Raw genomic sequence first — 20,477 nt, 5'->3', positions numbered from 1 at the left:
GAAACCATATCACAATTGGTCCTCTAAGGACATCTTAGTGCATTCCTATGGCTAAGGAGAGGAATCATGAATTGTTGAAATAGTTAAATCAAGAAGATGAGTCATACTTCATTTCTAAACAAGTCTTAGAGTCATACTCCAAGATTGTAACTTGAGTGACACATCTTAAAGAAGGTTTATTAACACTAGTCAAATGTAAGAGTAAAAGGTGTCCTACTCTTGTATATTTGAAATTGGTAAGTTGTGATGTTTTGGATAAAACAAAGACCAACTAAGGCCAATTGTGTGAAGTGTTTGTCGTTATAAGAATCCGCACTATCCCTTGAATATTTGTTTGTCAAGGAATGGTTCTTGGCAAGAGAGTCTTATATATCAAGAGGACAGTGAGAGTCTAAAAGATCCTGAAAGAGTTTCAAGATCTAATTAAGAATAAAACCTGTAGTTTATCACTAGCACACGACTTGAGGTTTATAACCTATCATGATGACATATTCCTATTTCTGTGCCCATTCCAGTTAAAGTTGGTTTTGCATTGGTTGCATAACAACTTGGAAGCAATGGCAGGCCCTTGTGCTGCCAAGTGGCAAGAAATTAAGATTGCACAAGTTCGGTCCATATGAGTTTGGATTTGTCACTAACCTTGTCTTGTGATTATGGTTGACAAATTCACATGGATAGGAACACATACACCATAAAATCTAAGTGTCATAAGGTTTCTCTCCGATTCATGAAAATGATGGTGAGGAAATGCTTTCACTAAGTAGATTTTAAGTAGATAGCAATTGTGATATTTGCATTCTCTAAGTCGTTAGTTAAGCGCGTGTGGTTAACCGGCACACTAACATGGACTTGTGAGAAATGGCAAAGGTCTAAACAATTGAGACTATGATTACGACATCCCTTTTCATAGTTCTGAAATTGTGTAGACACACATGTGTGCTATCTAAGGAAAGGTGTATGATTTTGATATAGTTTTATCAAAGCATCTTGTATCAGAAGTCTGAACTTTGGTAAGAAAGTCAATAAAGTATTGATTTCTAGAAGTCCAACTGATTTCTGGATATATGTCAAAGCTAGTGGGAGCATGAGTGTTATGCTAATAATCATCATGTTAGTGGGAGCATGATAATTATGATAAGTGTTGCAAGTTAGCAATGTTAATTATAGAAAACAAAAGTTTCAATTCGTGAAGTTGCAGGGGTTGAAAAGGTTGTTTTTCTATAATTAAGGGAGAGGAAATTATACTTCATTTCAAATTATAAATAGCTTAGATTGTGAGATTTTGATCGAATTTAGTCATGATTACATTATTTGCGTTCTAAAATTCGATTATGATTACGACATCCCTTTTCATAATCTGAATTATGAGAACATGGCAAATAGAAATAGAAATATTATAACAAAAAGACTGGTCTAGTATCATGTCTTTATGTGAGACATCATGAATCGTGTCCCATATGCTTCGGATATAGGATCGATTGCGTGTGCTATAATATTCATCCTTTATGAATTTTCCAAATGCTCAGGGCATTAAGAAGGGAAAAGTCTAGAATTGGATATGACTAAAATGATTAAGCAATTGTCGAGGACAATCTAAAGTTTACCAAAGATTGGTTGCTCATGGACAGTTGGAAGTATATTGTTAATTTTGGTAGGACCATATCAACATATTCTGAAAAGTGGCAACTCTTGTTCAGAAGTGATAGTCAAAATGGGAATCTGGAAAGGTTTCCATAGGTGGAAGTTTTTCTTCAAATATGTGTAAGATTAGAAAGCTTAATGCAAGAAGGATGTTCAAAGTAATGTACTTTGAATTTGAGACTTCATTTCCATGGAATTGCTCTCCATTGGAATACTCTGTAATGTCTGTTGGCAAGTCTTTGTGACTTTGTGCATAGTCATTACAAGAGGATCAATGCATATAAGTTTAGAATCTAACAGATTTCGGTAAGTGGCAGGAATTTGGAATTCTTACATTTACAATAAGGGTTTGGGATTGTGAAATGAGCATCATTAGAATCATGTTCAATTGGTCTATTTCACACAGTAAGGATCATAGACAAACATAGTGTGCATGCTTGGAGCATGGCATGACTATTGTTTTGATTCAAGTACAAAGTTGATTATTTGAAACATTATACAATAAATAATGAGTAATCAATATGGTGTTTAAATAAAAGGTGTTTTATTTACTCTGAAAGGTGCTTGGGACCATAGAGTGATTAGTATTATTCTTGTGTTTCACTTTGCATGTTTGACTTCCAGAATAGCTAGGTTATTCTTTCCGAATGACTAAGTTATTCAAATTCTCCACAGTCGGTCATATGTTGGAAGTAGGTATGAATCAAGACTATCATGAAGTTGGTTGTAGATGTCTAAGGTGTTGGACATAGCAAAGAGTTGCTACAACATTCATGAGTGCTCATAAGTTCTGAATATTGGATTAAATCCACGCTCACTTGTATCACTTCATGGATTTTATCTCGAGTGATCGTGAGACGATAATATCTTATATTCTTCAAACCTAGAGATATGAGTTGTTAACTATGAGTTGGTTATACATTGATTGTACGAAAACGCATTGGTAACTCAATGTTATAAAACGTGCCTTTGTGTATGATTCAGCAAGTAGTAGAACAAGCATATGAGTTGAAGTTTATCCATTCCTTTTACCCTTGGAGGGATAAAAGTGATATCTGTGGGCCCCTCGATGATTTAGTGATGACAAACGTAAGTGCTCGGCCGAGCCTGGACTGATTTGATTTGTTCAATTAGTCATCCGTCATAAATTGGAAATCGGGAAACAACAGATGGACAGAGAGAATGATTATAATCCATGTCTCAGTCCATATGATATCTAGAATGGAGGAATATATGATCCCTTATCTAATGGACGCGTCATTGATTTGTTCAGAGTTTGACAGCGACTTTAAGAGCTACGATTGCTAGTCGGGTTTTGGAGTCATACGTAATAATATTTTTAGACTTATCCAAGTGGAAGACTGTTGGATTAGGTGTCTAAGGCCATAACTATTATTGGTATGTATTCGACCCGAGAGTAGCATGGTCCATTTGGGTTGCATATCATCAGGACAATTTGTTAGGATGGACTTTTGAGAGAAGAGGTTATATATGATTTATTAATATATTATAAGTTCTAATATATTAATATGAAATCATATGTTTTAATTAGTATTGATCAAGAATTAATTTAGTGATCAAAAGAGACTAATTAAAACTATGGGGACTAATTATGGTAATTAGTTATATTTATATGTGTTGGGCTTATGATCCATGTTGGACCAAGTTTATGTATGGATACATAAAGAGTTGGGCCACATGAACCATGGATCATAAGACGCATGGATATGGGTTTGGGTTATACCCATGACTCTTAGAATTCAACACATATAAATACATATGGTATGACCTAAAAACCGCAACCACTAGTGTGTGTGCATGTTCTTGGAGTTCATGAAGGTTTTAGAGTGCATGGAGATTCTCTCTCAAGTCCTACCTTTGTCCTTTATGTGTTGTGACTTCATTTGAGGCTTCCACACTATTGGGGCTAAGTTCTTAAGGCCAAATACATCAAGACTTCCAGCCACACAAAAGGTATGTTACTCTATCTAGCTATATGTTCAATACCTTGGAAACCATTTGCATGTATAATTAGTGAAAACATAGATCCAAGGTATTTAGGGTTGTATGTGCACCATAAGATGTTGTATTATACCAAAATCCAACACTATCGTGGGTATGTTATCTATTGCTTTCCTCTTAATTATTATCAATATTTATATTACTTTGGTATCTTGTGGCGTAGGGGTAAGTATTATCTTCGGGTTAGTTTTCTGTTTTTTTCCTGGGTGTGTCATCAAGGATTATTATGTGCCATTTTGTAGGCCAAGAGTCATTTGTGGGTCATATCTTGCTGAGTGAGATTTTGTTGTTTGGGTGATCATTCTGATTCTTTGTTGGGATCAGTTCAATGGTTTTGATTGAGAGATATTTAGTGGAGTTATAAGGATTAGTTTTCAGCAAAGTCACAGTGCGGGCGTGATAGCATCGTTCAGGTGGGATTGGCAGTCGTCTATGGCGGGACCTTAGGATCCAATCACTACCGTTGCTAGGGAAGGAACAATAGCAAGAAGATGAATGTGGCAATCGCATGAACTTGTTTGGCCATTGGAAGTATCAGGGGAATTTTACTATCGCAAGGGTTGGTGATGGCTAAAATTCAGAAATTTTGTGGAGGATGGGGAGTTGGGGTGAAGATTCGACAGTTCAAAGCAAGGGTTATGGTCTTTGATGAATCCAAGTGGGGGAGAATCATTCAGAATTCCAGGAGATGGATCGGGTGTGGAACTAGGATAAATTTCACATCCCAGTCAGGAGGAGATATGACTCAAGTGGCCATCTAGATTGGAGTTGTGTAAGTCGGGAGCTCAAGAAACTTCCAACAGCTGGTCGGTGTCTTCTTTGAGATGTATAGTAGGCTTGTGGATGGATCCAGGTTGAGGGTTGTGTTAGAGTCTCGCTTCCTCTTCTTGTTTATTGAAGGCTTTGGGGTTCGAAGCATGACCCGAATACCTGCTTGGAATTCAGTCGGATGCGGGTTCGACTCAGGATGATTGGGTTCAGCTGGTATAGGTGTGGTAAGACCATGGGTGGTAACCATGGCTGGTTAGATGTGTTGTAAGACTGCGGGATGGCCGTAGCATTCACTAGATTGACAGATAGGATAGAAGTGTTGTAAGTCTGTGATGGGATCGTAGCATTCCCCAATTTGAGGTAGAATATTGTCGGGGTGGTCATGAGTATAAAGGAGGATCAGTTCGTGCCCATGTGGAAACAATTCAGGGATGGGTGACCCCTTGGGAAGTTTTCATGATGGGAGCCTAAAGCGGACAATATTGTGATACATGACAAAGAGGAATGTTACATAATGTATAGTGTATATGTCTGTATAACGAATGACACATTCACACATCGAAAGGTAAATTATTTATATGATAATATTTTAAGTTTAATTGTGATTGATATTTAATTAACTAAATTTTTTGTATGTGTTGAGAAAATTTGATTGGGATCCAGTTTTCTTGGATCCCCAGAGTGCTAAGTTGTTGCAGGGCATTGATGCGTCTGTACAAAAATATTTTAGATACCAGAAAATTACAGCGAGTAATCATTTTAATAGGGTTGGAGGGTTTGCAGATATCCCTAGAACATTAACCCCCACCCCGACCTCCAAGGTACGTCACATGGTAATTAGGTAAAAGCAACTGAACATTTTTCAAATGCCTAAATTTATAAAGCGTTCGACAACAAAAAAAGAAATCGATAAACAACAGAAATACGCAAACAACTCATGGACTTACAAATCATGGACAAAATCACCGATAAGAGGGTCTTGATTAGAAAACGAATAATTGGCTGCTAAACTAATAAAAATACAACATTTTCCTAATTCCTACATGTATTAGTAATTTATTGATTAAATGGTTCTACATTAAGACCGATAACACATTTGGTTAACATTCATAATTGATTTCGTATCTCATAGTTACTGTTCAGATTTAATCCATTGTTAGTGTATCAACATATTGTATTATTAGCTTAGCCCCCCAGTAGTGTATAGGCCAGGCCCATGTATTATTGTAATTGTATTTATATCTATTGTATACCTCGTTTGAATGACAAGAGAATATTTTCCCAGTATTGCTCAATATGGTATCAAAGTAAATTCTCCTCTTTTTTCTCCTACTCCATATCCTTTCCATTCAGAACAAGAACGGATCCTCCCCTGCATCACTAGAACCCTACTCCCACCACCTATCTCCTTCATATTATCATGGATACATGCCTGCTAATACTCCACCTCTTCCCCACAAAGTATTTACCACCACAAACATTAAGTCTCAAATCCCACTCGTACTTGATTTAGAGCGCATAAACTATGATTCTTGGAGGGCTCTCTTCATCGCACACTATCAAGCACATGATGCTATTTATCATGTTGATGCTACTCATGATTCTCCTATAGCCAAACCTGTGGATTATGTTTGGAAGAATGTTGACGCTATCGTGTTGATGTGGATATACACCACCATGTCCCAAACTCTTATTCAAAAGGTTCTCAAAGATAAATCCTACGCAAGAGATGTAAGGCTTCACCTAGAAAGACTATTTCGAGACAACAAAGAAGCTATAGAAATGCAAATCGATACAGAACTCCGCAACTTCACCATAAGGGCCTCCACCGTAACAACCTACTATTCTAAGATTCAACATCTTGCTGACCTCTTGTAAAATCTTGATGCTTCATCCAAGGTTCAAGACAAACACCTGGTAATTTATACCATTAATAGGCTATATCCCAAGTATGAACATTTTACAACCCTCATACGTCACATATCTCCCTTGGACAACTTCTTGGAGTGTTGCTCTATGCTCTCGCTAGAAGAAAACGCCTAGTCACTACTCACCCTCAATATTTTTCAGCACACACTAGCCACACCTCGTCTCTAACCATTCTTCACGCAAGGACTGTTGAAAATCAATGAACCGATAACAAAAAATTTGTGTTCCGTAATCAGAGGAATTATCGGCGTAACAGTTCGCGATTTGACAGGCAGCGGGCTGCCGACGGTCCACAACAACCGCATCTTCTTGTCACACCTCCGTCTTAGTCATATGGTTTGGTCCAGTAACCTTCCACCACCGACCCCTTCTCAGATGCATTGGAATTCTGGAACAAATCAATAGCGACCACAATGTTCCTCTTTAATAAGGCAGAAAGATAAAAGTTTCTCAATCTAAAAATAAGGCAGAAAGATAAAAGTTTCTCAATCTAAAAAGATAGGAGAGTACTTTAGTATCATGTTTTGTGATCATCTTAATGATTAAGAAACCATATCACAATTGGTCCTCTAAGGACATCTTAGTGCATTCCTATGGCTAAGGAGAGGAATCATGAATTGTTGAAATGGTTAAATCAAGAAGATGAGTCATACTTCATTTCTAAACAAGTCTTAGAGTCATACTCCAAGATTGTAACTTGAGTGACACATCTTAAAGAAGGTTTATTAACACTAGTCAAATGTAAGAGTAAAAGGTGTCCTACTCTTGTATATTTGAAATTGGTAAGTTGTGATGTTTTGGATAAAACAAAGACCAACTAAGGCCAATTGTGTGAAGTGTTTGTCTTTATAAGAATCCGCACTATCCCTTGAATATTTGTTTGTCAAGGAATGGTTCTTGGCAAGAGAGTCTTATATATCAAGAGGACAGTGAGAGTCTAAAAGATCCTGAAAGAGTTTCAAGATCTAATTAAGAATAAAACCTGTAGTTTATCACTAGCACACGACTTGAGGTTTATAACCTATCATGATGACATATTCCTATTTCTGTGCCCATTCCAGTTAAAGTTGGTTTTGCATTGGTTGCATAACAACTTGGAAGCAATGGCAGGCCCTTGTGCTGCCAAGTGGCAAGAAATTAAGATTGCATAAGTTCGGTCCATATGAGTTTGGATTTGTCACTAACCTTGTCTTGTGATTATGGTTGACAAATTCACATGGATAGGAACACATACACCATAAAATCTAAGTGTCATAAGGTTTCTCTCCGATTCATGAAAATGATGGTGAGGAAATGCTTTCACTAAGTAGATTTTAAGTAGATAGCAATTGTGATATTTGCATTCTCTAAGTCGTTAGTTGAGCGCGTGTGGTTAACCGGCACACTAACATGGACTTGTGAGAAATGGCAAAGGTCTAAACAATTGAGACTATGATTACGGCATCCCTTTTCATAGTTCTGAAATTGTGTAGACACACATGTGTGCTATCTAAGGAAAGGTGTATGATTTTGATATAGTTTTATCAAAGCATCTTGTATCAGAAGTCTGAACTTTGGTAAGAAAGTCAATAAAGTATTGATTTCTAGAAGTCCAACTGATTTCTGGATATATGTCAAAGCTAGTGGGAGCATGAGTGTTATGCTAATAATCATCATGTTAGTGGGAGCATGATAATTATGATAAGTGTTGCAAGTTAGCAATGTTAATTATAGAAAACAAAAGTTTCAATTCGTGAAGTTGCAGGGGTTGAAAAGGTTGTTTTTCTATAATTAAGGGAGAGGAAATTATACTTCATTTCAAATTATAAATAGCTTAGATTGTGAGATTTTGATCGAATTTAGTCATGATTACATTATTTGCGTTCTAAAATTCGATTATGATTACGACATCCCTTTTCATAATCTGAATTATGAGAACATGGCAAATAGAAATAGAAATATTATAGCAAAAAGACTGGTCTAGTATCATGTCTTTATGTGAGACATCATGAATCGTGTCCCATATGCTTCGGATATAGGATCGATTGCGTGTGCTATAATATTCATCCTTTATGAATTTTCCAAATGCTCAGGGCATTAAGAAGGGAAAAGTCTAGAATTGGATATGACTAAAATGATTAAGCAATTGTCGAGGACAATCTAAAGTTTACCAAAGATTGGTTGCTCATGGACAGTTGGAAGTATATTGTTAATTTTGGTAGGACCATATCAACATATTCTGAAAAGTGGCAACTCTTGTTCAGAAGTGATAGTCAAAATGGGAATCTGGAAAGGTTTCCATAGGTGGAAGTTTTTCTTCAAATATGTGTAAGATTAGAAAGCTTAATGCAAGAAGGATGTTCAAAGTAATGTACTTTGAATTTGAGACTTCATTTCCATGGAATTGCTCTCCATTGGAATACTCTGTAATGTCTGTTGGCAAGTCTTTGTGACTTTGTGCATAGTCATTACAAGAGTATCAATGCATATAAGTTTAGAATCTAACAGATTTCGGTAAGTGGCAGGAATTTGGAATTCTTACATTTACAATAAGGGTTTGGGATTGTGAAATGAGCATCATTAGAATCATGTTCAATTGGTCTATTTCACACAGTAAGGATCATAGACAAACATAGTGTGCATGCTTGGAGCATGGCATGACTATTGTTTTGATTCAAGTACAAAGTTGATTATTTGAAACATTATACAATAAATAATGAGTAATCAATATGGTGTTTAAATAAAAGGTGTTTTATTTACTCTGAAAGGTGCTTGGGACCATAGAGTGATTAGTATTATTCTTGTGTTTCACTTTGCATGTTTGACTTCCAGAATAGCTAGGTTATTCTTTCCGAATGACTAAGTTATTCAAATTCTCCACAGTCGGTCATATGTTGGAAGTAGGTATGAATCAAGACTATCATGAAGTTGGTTGTAGATGTCTAAGGTGTTGGACATAGCAAAGAGTTGCTACAACATTCATGAGTGCTCATAAGTTCTGAATATTGGATTAAATCCACGCTCACTTGTATCACTTCATGGATTTTATCTCGAGTGATCGTGAGACGATAATATCTTATATTCTTCAAACCTAGAGATATGAGTTGTTAACTATGAGTTGGTTATACATTGATTGTACGAAAACGCATTGGTAACTCAATGTTATAAAACGTGCCTTTGTGTATGATTCAGCAAGTAGTAGAACAAGCATATGAGTTGAAGTTTATCCATTCCTTTTACCCTTGGAGGGATAAAAGTGATATCTGTGGGCCCCTCGATGATTTAGTGATGACAAACGTAAGTGCTCGGCCGAGCCTGGACTGATTTGATTTGTTCAATTAGTCATCCGTCATAAATTGGAAATCGGGAAACAACAGATGGACAGAGAGAATGATTATAATCCATGTCTCAGTCCATATGATATCTAGAATGGAGGAATATATGATCCCTTATCTAATGGACGCGTCATTGATTTGTTCAGAGTTTGACAGCGACTTTAAGAGCTACGATTGCTAGTCGGGTTTTGGAGTCATACGTAATAATATTTTTAGACTTATCCAAGTGGAAGACTGTTGGATTAGGTGTTTAAGGCCATAACTATTATTGGTATGTATTCGACCCGAGAGTAGCATGGTCCATTTGGGTTGCATATCATCAGGACAATTTGTTAGGATGGACTTTTGAGAGAAGAGGTTATATATGATTTATTAATATATTATAAGTTCTAATATATTAATATGAAATCATATGTTTTAATTAGTATTGATCAAGAATTAATTTAGTGATCAAAAGAGACTAATTAAAACTATGGGGACTAATTATGGTAATTAGTTATATTTATATGTGTTGGGCTTATGATCCATGTTGGACCAAGTTTATGTATGGATACATAAAGAGTTGGGCCACATGAACCATGGATCATAAGACGCATGGATATGGGTTTGGGTTATACCCATGACTCTTAGAATTCAACACATATAAATACATATGGTATGACCTAAAAACCGCAACCACTAGTGTGTGTGCATGTTCTTGGAGTTCATGAAGGTTTTAGAGTGCATGGAGATTCTCTCTCAAGTCCTACCTTTGTCCTTTATGTGTTGTGACTTCATTTGAGGCTTCCACACTATTGGGGCTAAGTTCTTAAGGCCAAATACATCAAGACTTCCAGCCACACAAAAGGTATGTTACTCTATCTAGCTATATGTTCAATACCTTGGAAACCATTTGCATGTATAATTAGTGAAAACATAGATCCAAGGTATTTAGGGTTGTATGTGCACCATAAGATGTTGTATTATACCAAAATCCAACACTATCGTGGGTATGTTATCTATTGCTTTCCTCTTAATTATTATCAATATTTATATTACTTTGGTATCTTGTGGCGTAGGGGTAAGTATTATCTTCGGGTTAGTTTTCTGTTTTTTTCCTGGGTGTGTCATCAAGGATTATTATGTGCCATTTTGTAGGCCAAGAGTCATTTGTGGGTCATATCTTGCTGAGTGAGATTTTGTTGTTTGGGTGATCATTCTGATTCTTTGTTGGGATCAGTTCAATGGTTTTGATTGAGAGATATTTAGTGGAGTTATAAGGATTAGTTTTCAGCAAAGTCACAGTGCGGGCGTGATAGCATCGTTCAGGTGGGATTGGCAGTCGTCTATGGCGGGACCTTAGGATCCAATCACTACCGTTGCTAGGGAAGGAACAATAGCAAGAAGATGAATGTGGCAATCGCATGAACTTGTTTGGCCATTGGAAGTATCAGGGGAATTTTACTATCGCAAGGGTTGGTGATGGCTAAAATTCAGAAATTTTGTGGAGGATGGGGAGTTGGGGTGAAGATTCGACAGTTCAAAGCAAGGGTTATGGTCTTTGATGAATCCAAGTGGGGGAGAATCATTCAGAATTCCAGGAGATGGATCGGGTGTGGAACTAGGATAAATTTCACATCCCAGTCAGGAGGAGATATGACTCAAGTGGCCATCTAGATTGGAGTTGTGTAAGTCGGGAGCTCAAGAAACTTCCAACAGCTGGTCGGTGTCTTCTTTGAGATGTATAGTAGGCTTGTGGATGGATCCAGGTTGAGGGTTGTGTTAGAGTCTCGCTTCCTCTTCTTGTTTATTGAAGGCTTTGGGGTTCGAAGCATGACCCGAATACCTGCTTGGAATTCAGTCGGATGCGGGTTCGACTCAGGATGATTGGGTTCAGCTGGTATAGGTGTGGTAAGACCATGGGTGGTAACCATGGCTGGTTAGATGTGTTGTAAGACTGCGGGATGGCCGTAGCATTCACTAGATTGACAGATAGGATAGAAGTGTTGTAAGTCTGTGATGGGATCGTAGCATTCCCCAATTTGAGGTAGAATATTGTCGGGGTGGTCATGAGTATAAAGGAGGATCAGTTCGTGCCCATGTGGAAACAATTCAGGGATGGGTGACCCCTTGGGAAGTTTTCATGATGGGAGCCTAAAGCGGACAATATTGTGATACATGACAAAGAGGAATGTTACATAATGTATAGTGTATATGTCTGTATAACGAATGACACATTCACACATCGAAAGGTAAATTATTTATATGATAATATTTTAAGTTTAATTGTGATTGATATTTAATTAACTAAATTTTTTGTATGTGTTGAGAAAATTTGATTGGGATCCAGTTTTCTTGGATCCCCAGAGTGCTAAGTTGTTGCAGGGCATTGATGCGTCTGTACAAAAATATTTTAGATACCAGAAAATTACAGCGAGTAATCATTTTAATAGGGTTGGAGGGTTTGCAGATATCCCTAGAACATTAACCCCCACCCCGACCTCCAAGGTACGTCACATGGTAATTAGGTAAAAGCAACTGAACATTTTTCAAATGCCTAAATTTATAAAGCGTTCGACAACAAAAAAAGAAATCGATAAACAACAGAAATACGCAAACAACTCATGGACTTACAAATCATGGACAAAATCACCGATAAGAGGGTCTTGATTAGAAAACGAATAATTGGCTGCTAAACTAATAAAAATACAACATTTTCCTAATTCCTACATGTATTAGTAATTTATTGATTAAATGGTTCTACATTAAGACCGATAACACATTTGGTTAACATTCATAATTGATTTCGTATCTCATAGTTACTGTTCAGATTTAATCCATTGTTAGTGTATCAACATATTGTATTATTAGCTTAGCCCCCCAGTAGTGTATAGGCCAGGCCCATGTATTATTGTAATTGTATTTATATCTATTGTATACCTCGTTTGAATGACAAGAGAATATTTTCCCAGTATTGCTCAATATGGTATCAAAGTAAATTCTCCTCTTTTTTCTCCTACTCCATATCCTTTCCATTCAGAACAAGAACGGATCCTCCCCTGCATCACTAGAACCCTACTCCCACCACCTATCTCCTTCATATTATCATGGCTACATGCCTGCTAATACTCCACCTCTTCCCCACAAAGTATTTACCACCACAAACATTAAGTCTCAAATCCCACTCGTACTTGATTTAGAGCGCATAAACTATGATTCTTGGAGGGCTCTCTTCATCGCACACTATCAAGCACATGATGCTATTTATCATGTTGATGCTACTCATGATTCTCCTATAGCCAAACCTGTGGATTATGTTTGGAAGAATGTTGACGCTATCGTGTTGATGTGGATATACACCACCATGTCCCAAACTCTTATTCAAAAGGTTCTCAAAGATAAATCCTACGCAAGAGATGTAAGGCTTCACCTAGAAAGACTATTTCGAGACAACAAAGAAGCTATAGAAATGCAAATCGATATAGAACTCCGCAACTTCACCATAAGGGCCTCCACCGTAACAACCTACTATTCTAAGATTCAACATCTTGCTGACCTCTTGTAAAATCTTGATGCTTCATCCAAGGTTCAAGACAAACACCTGGTAATTTATACCATTAATAGGCTATATCCCAAGTATGAACATTTTGCAACCCTCATACGTCACATATCTCCCTTGGACAACTTCTTGGAGTGTTGCTCTATGCTCTCGCTAGAAGAAAACGCCTAGTCACTACTCACCCTCAATATTTTTCAGCACACACTAGCCACACCTCGTCTCTAACCATTCTTCACGCAAGGACTGTTGAAAATCAACGAACCGATAACAAAAAATTTGTGTTCCATGATCAGAGGAATTATCGGCGTAACAGTTCGCGATTTGACAGGCAGCGGGCTGCCGACGGTCCACAATAACCGCATCTTCTTGTCACACCTCCGTCTTAGTCATATGGTTTGGTCCAGTAACCTTCCACCACCGACCCCTTCTCAGATGCATTGGAATTCTGGAACAAATCAATAGCGACCACAATGTGCCTCTTTAATAGCTCGCCTATAGCAACAGTCCAATGAACTCCTGGGTCCGGCTCCACAATAGTGAAATCAGCAAGCTCAGGCCCACATGAATGTGGGCTCATCTGTTGGACACCCTAGTGGTGGCTCCATCTTACCTCCTTGGAATTGGTTCCCTTCGTATCAACCTACTGCTCTTCTGTAATTTTTTGTAGCATGTCTCTTCAAGATCCATAACCATGATAGTGGATTATGGACATTGGCGCTACTGATCACGTTTACGCGAATACAGGTATCCTCGATTCCATGTAACATGCACCGGGCACAGAAAATTCCCCATTTCAAATTCCCATCATCCTCTTTATTTACGTAATGTTCTCATCTCACCCTCAATTATTGAAAATCTCATTTCAGTTCGTCATTTTACTCTCTAAATTAAATGTTTAATTGAATTTGATCATATGGTTTTACGGTCAAGGATTATAGGATTTGTCAACCTCTAATACGATGTGATAGTGACGACCCTCTTTACTCAGTTCTTCCATCCCTACCTCAAGCGCATGTCTCCTCCATTTCAACTATTTGGCACCAGCGTCTCCGTCACCTCGAAAATAAGTTTTTGACTCCTTAATTTCAATAAATTCAACTTCTTGTAATAAAAGTCAATTGCATGAACTGTGTCAAGATTGTCAACTTGGCAAACACATTAAATTTCCATTTACCACTTCTGATTCAGTTGTGGCAAATGCTTTTGATATTATACACTCTAATCTTTGGACCTCTCATTTTTCTAATGTTGGTGGTTTACGATATTATGTTATTATCTAGATCATCACACGCACATACACAAACACACATAAACACACACACACACAGTCTCCAGGCTTATTTAGTAAAACAAAAATATGATGTCTTTGCAAAATATCTTGAATTCACTAAAATTGTTCAAACTCAATTCGGTAAAACCATCAAAATTATGCAATGTGACAATAGGAGGGAATACAATAACAAACAGTTTCATGACCACTTTGACACACAAGAAACCCAATTTCATTTATCATTTCCACACATATCGCAAATAATAATAATAATAATAATAATAATAATAAAAATAAAAAAATTATAATAAACCGTGAACCTGAAAGAATGATAAGTACCATCAAAAACATCATTCATACCCTTTTGCTTCAAGCTCACATGCCCCTACCTATTGGGGTGAAGCTTTATACATGGCCATCCACCTACTAAACCTCATTCCCTCTACATCTATAAAATTGAAACACCCCACTATCGCCTCCACAAAGCTCATCCCACCTACAATCACCTACAAGTATTCGGTTGTCTTTGTTTCCCACATATTTTCACACCTCATAAATTATCTCCTCACACCTTGCCATGCATTTTTTTATTACACCTGGTCATGTCGTTTTTGACAAAAACTCATTCCCTTTTCGATCTGTTACACCCAATGACCCACCTTCATATTCATTTCTTGATAACATAGAGGACATTTCCCTAATAATTTTCTCCCACCTTCATTCAACAATTTCACCCACTCAACAACATACCAACTTTACCGAGACATCCTCATAACCAACCTTAACCTCACTCTCTGAACCGAACCCATCATCAACTACATAATCTCCTTCTCTGTTGGACCCCTCTTACATACCCATCCGTTCTACCACGGTCCCTGTCATACTATCCTCAATTGCACGCACACACCCCATGACCACTCGGGCGTGCAGTGGCATTTTCAAACTTTTCACTCGTCTCAACTGTCATGTCTCTACCGATTCTCTTGTCCCCTGATCACATTACATGACTGGCGTCATGCTATTCATGACGATTATAATGTTGTAGTATCGAATGACACTTGGAAATTTGTACGACGTCCTCATGTGGTCAACATTGGTAGATCTACGGGGCTTTTTCGCCACAAATTTCATGATGATTGATATTTGTCTCGCTACAAGGCTCACATTTTAGCTAATAGTCGCAACCAACTACAGGAAATTGATTGTGATGAGACTTTTAGCTTAGTTGTTAAACCGACCACTATACGTACTGTTCTTAGCATCATTATATCCAGAAAGTGGCTTATCCACCAACTTGATGTGAGGAATGATTTTCTCCATGGCTACCTTCAGGAGACTGTTTAGATGCATCAGCCACCAGGTTCTCGTGATCATAACTTCCCAGATCATGTTTTTTTTTCTTGAGAGTTCCCTTTTTGGCCTCAAACAAGCCCCATGATCTTGGTATCATCATTTAGCTCAACATGCTACGACCACTGGATTTCTATAGAATCACACCAACTCATCTTTATTCATTCTCCAGTTAGGTGACATCACGATTTATCTTCTCTCATATGTTGACGGCATCATTCTCACAACTTCCACTACCAGTTTCTTACAACACATCATATCTCGATTCAGTTATGAGTTTTCCATGACCGATTTAGGTGCTCTAATTTATCTTTTGGGATTCTTTGTTGTTCGACCAGACACTGACTTGTTTTTATCTCAACAAAAATATGCGACACACATTCTTCGGCGAGCCAATAGGCTTAATTTCAATACATGTCGTACTCCAAGTAAACTAGTTTGTGAAATACATGCTTTAGGTCCAGCAGCTGTCGACCCGACTCTATATCGCAACCTTGCAGGAGTTCTTTAGTACCCAAGCTTCACCCGACTAGATATATCCTTCACAGTACAACATATTTGTCTTTTTATGTATGACACCCGAGATCAACACGTGAATGCTCTCAAAAGGATCCTCAAAGATGTTCGTGGTACCATTGACCTCGGTCTTCAAATACATGCATCCAAAACAACTTCTAACACCACTTATTCTGATGCTGACTGGGGTAGTTATCTGACCACACGACAATCTACATCTGGATATTGTATCTTCATGGGAGATAACCTCATTTTATGGTAATCAAAACGACAGGCTGTCATCTCACAATCCAGAGGCCGAATATCGTGGTGTTGCCAATGCAGTCGCTGAAACTTGCTGGCTCCGTGACCCTCTTCATGAACTACATTTTCCTCTTCAAAATTAAAGCCATCGTTGTTTATCGTGAGAATATCAACGCCGTGTACATGTCCTCGAACCCGGTGCAACATCAACGCATCAAACACATAGAGATTGATCTTCATTTTGTTCGAGACAGAGTTGCCATGAGCCACATACGAGTTCTCCATATTCCCTCAACCGATCAGTATGTTGACATCTTCACCAAGGGTCTACCTACTTCGCTCTTCTCATAATTTTGAACTAGTTTGAACGTCCGACAGAATCATCCCGATCAAACAGTGGGGGGGTGTTAGTGTATCAATATATTGTATTTCTAGCTTAGCGCACCTAGTGTATATTCCAGGCCCATGTATTGTTGTAATTGTATATATATTTGTTGTATACCTCGTTTGAAAGGACATGAGAATATTTTCCCAGTATTGCGATTATGTAAATATTTAGGCATAAGTAAATTCATGTTATCATGTATGTTTGTATATATTTTGTAACTCGCTAATGAGCCGAGAGAGGAGAGTTAAGCTTTTAAATGTAAAGTAATATAAATAGCTTTGTTATCAGTAGAATATGTTGAAATACATGGGTTTTAACACCAACACCGGGCTGGCTACAATCTAATAACAATTAATAGGAGGGGTGGTATCAATAAAATTTCCTTGAGTGTTTTGGCAGTAAGAAATTTCGTCAAGTCCCGTTATTCCAACTTCGTTTGTTACAATTTCAGTACAGTTGTACTTTCCACTGCAATTGAAAGTAATAGCTTGCTTTGTTGCCGATGACCCATATATATTCGTATACGTAACATCGCTCACTTTTACAGCTGATGCATTTGGCTGATACATAAAAAAAAAAAAAAAATCAGTAAATGTTAGAACTGGAATTGCATTTTAATTTGGTGAGATGAGATTATTTTTATGGATAATAAGCATACCGGTGCGGGGCAATACGCATTTTCAGAATTAGTGCAGTAATGTTGATCAATTATAATTGGATTTTCAACATTTACCAGATGTATGTCCTGAAATACAATCCGCCTAGCATACCCCGTTCCATACTATATAAGATATAAGAAATTGATTGATTTCAAGTAACCATTGAATACTATGTTAAAAACTCCAAAGATTTTCATCAAGTTATATCTAATTTTACCGGCACCGTTTTGATTCGTAACCCATTTGTTGTTCCTGAGATGTTACAGTGTTCTACAAGTACTTGTTCAACTGTGTCATAACCACCGTTTTCCCCAAGGCTTCCGATACTGCAAAATCACATCCATTTAGTGGAGGAAAATTTGTGTAAAAGTGATTATCGAGATATAAATATCATTTTCTAGTACCTTATGCCATGACCAGGTCCGCAGAACACTCTTGTTACATTAATATCATACGTGCCACCATTAATAGCAACACAATCATCACCTGTTTTAGTTTCCACAAAAAGAAGTGAATTATAAACGTTTTTTTATACATTATAGAATAACTCATTAAGAAACAAGGATGTTATTATTCTCATACCAGTTTGAATGTTAGAATCATGGATATTAACATGGGAAGAATCACTGATGTCTATCCCATCAGTATTGGGGCTGTCTCCAGGAGCAAAAATTTGAATATTTCCAACATCTACACCTTCACAACCATCGATACTCATATGTAGCATTGGGCTGTTGATATGTTTTGTACCACTCAACTGAAGGCCGTTACAAGAATTAAAATGTAAAGCCTAAACAAAATTACATGTCAGTTTTCACGAAACTAAAATTCATTCAAGTCCTTAACATTGTAAAAAAAAAGACGGCTTACAGTTGGGCGATTGCATGCATTGGTTTTAGTTTGTCCCTGCAAATTAAAAGAAACTATGAATTGGATGGTTTTTACTTTTTATGTTTCCATTTAATATAAGTGTGTTTGATATTAAATTAATTCGACCTCGTTTTTCCACCAAATCGAGCCCTGGCCATCAATTTGACCAGGTCCTTGGATCTTGAGTCCTTGCACGGATGTGAAGTATATCCAAATGTTATTCTTAATGCAACCTTTCCATCCATCGAGAGTCTTCGGTGCAGTGATGTTACCCAACAGCTACCCATCATTTAAAAAAATATTAGATTAATCATAACAATTTTATAACAAAATGATATTTAATCAACACTTTAGGAATTAACATGATCATAGCCTCAAAGGATAGATAACTGTTCATTTTACCTTAATATTTACAGTTGGCGATTTGCATGGACCATTGAATGCCACCGGGTTTATCAAAAATGTTTTGTCTGATGGAATTATCAATGTCGGTTCTGGCGCCATATCTCCACATAAATCATCCCATGCTCAAAGGAAAGCCTGCAACAATAAACGTACATAGAAAAAGGTTAACTAATTTTTGCTTTCTTTAATTTGCATGATACATGGATCAATCTCTTTTGATTCAAAATTTGAAGATATTATTAATTTACACTGGAGTCATCTGTATTTCCATCTCCTTTTGCACCATAAGATGTTACATCGTAGGTGGCAACACTTGTGATTTTCGAGCCAAATGATAAACAAGACAAGCTCAACAAGACTACTATCAAGAAACCCTGCAGATCGAGAAAAGGTGGAGTACTTAAGAATAGTATTGCATTTTTAAGCATCCATGCATAGACAATCTGAGTGAGAATATGTTAATTATCTTACCATTTCTTTGAAATCAATTGAAGCAGGTAACTATGATCTTGTCTTTTCATTACACTTGCCATGCCCCCTCCATTCATTTCCTATAAATACTGTGAGAAAATGTTGGATTAGCTAGATCATGTGTATGAAAATTTAGATTCTCCCATTTCAAAATAAATGCATGGATCGAGTTGATTATCATTTATATGTACATATACTTATCATCAGGCGTATCTTTGTGTAAGGAAATATAAGTTTTTGCGTCTCCAAATAACTTTTAGATTTTATATGAGATACGATTTCATAAAAATGTTTGACCAATATATATATTGCTATATATATTGTTTGACTGTGATTTGAATATGGTGTTCGCCGTTACCACCTAAGAAATAAACAACGACCCAATACTAGTTAAGATGCTTTTTTTTCTTTGAAGTAATATTGCTTCCGTTACATAAAGTTAGAATTCATATTAAACTAATATTAAACTAAGTTATAAACCGTAGAAACCACGGATAGTACAATTAAAAATTTTACATAGACAACAAAAATTAATAACTGTAAAAAAAACATCGGATGTGATTATGGGTTATAATGTTTTTATTAGCACTACAAGAATATCGACCTTTAGCGGCGACACTATTACCGGCGACATGGACTTTTAGCGGCGACTCTAGCATTTGTCGCCGCTAAAAGTCCATGTCGCCGGTAATAGTGTCGCCACTAAAGGCTTATCACCCGAATCCGCATTTTCCCTCTCTGTTAGATCTCAGCCGTTCGATCAAGTATCTAATCCAACGGTTGGGGTCCCTTATCCGCACAAACCTAATACCGGCGACATTTGTGTCGCCGCTAAAAGTCTAAAAAGTCGCCGCTAATAGTTACCTAAAAAATGACGCGGTACCCTTCCCTCCAGATTGTCGCCGCTATTGACTTGTGTCGCCGGTAAAGCCCTAGTTGTCGCCGCTAAAGGCTCTCACAGATAATAAAAAAACACACACAGATTGCTCATTTCTTCCGGTAAAGCCCTAGTTGTCGCCGCTAAAGCCCTAGTTGTCGCCGCCGCTATTGACATTTTCATTATGTTTGCTGCTGCTATACGCTGCACCTC

The 20,477-nt window shown here is 37.3% G+C and overlaps 2 protein-coding genes and 1 pseudogene across 2 annotated transcripts; 2 read left to right on the top strand and 1 right to left on the bottom strand.

Moving 5' to 3' along the window:
• Nucleotides 1-5,862: 5,862 nt before the first annotated feature.
• LOC145121474 (uncharacterized) lies at nt 5,863-6,312 on the top strand. Its single transcript, XM_079057213.1, has one exon. The coding sequence runs from the start codon at nt 5,863-5,865 to the stop codon at nt 6,310-6,312; it is 450 nt and encodes a 149-aa protein (XP_078913339.1).
• A 6,459-nt stretch (nt 6,313-12,771) lies between these two features.
• LOC145121473 (uncharacterized) lies at nt 12,772-13,221 on the top strand. The gene has a single exon (XM_079057212.1). The coding sequence runs from the start codon at nt 12,772-12,774 to the stop codon at nt 13,219-13,221; it is 450 nt and encodes a 149-aa protein (XP_078913338.1).
• Nucleotides 13,222-17,323: 4,102 nt separating this feature from the next.
• LOC145121472 (putative polygalacturonase At3g15720) lies at nt 17,324-19,464 on the bottom strand (annotated as a pseudogene).
• Between the last annotated feature and the right edge of the window lie 1,013 nt (nt 19,465-20,477).

The sequence above is a fragment of the Lactuca virosa genome, chromosome 6 (genome assembly GCF_052849685.1).
Source record: "Lactuca virosa cultivar CGN04683 chromosome 6, Lactuca_virosa_CGN04683_v6, whole genome shotgun sequence".
Taxonomy (NCBI): domain Eukaryota; kingdom Viridiplantae; phylum Streptophyta; class Magnoliopsida; order Asterales; family Asteraceae; genus Lactuca; species Lactuca virosa.
The sequence above is the reverse complement of the archived record's forward strand: the minus strand, read 5'-3'. Positions and strand labels throughout refer to the sequence as shown.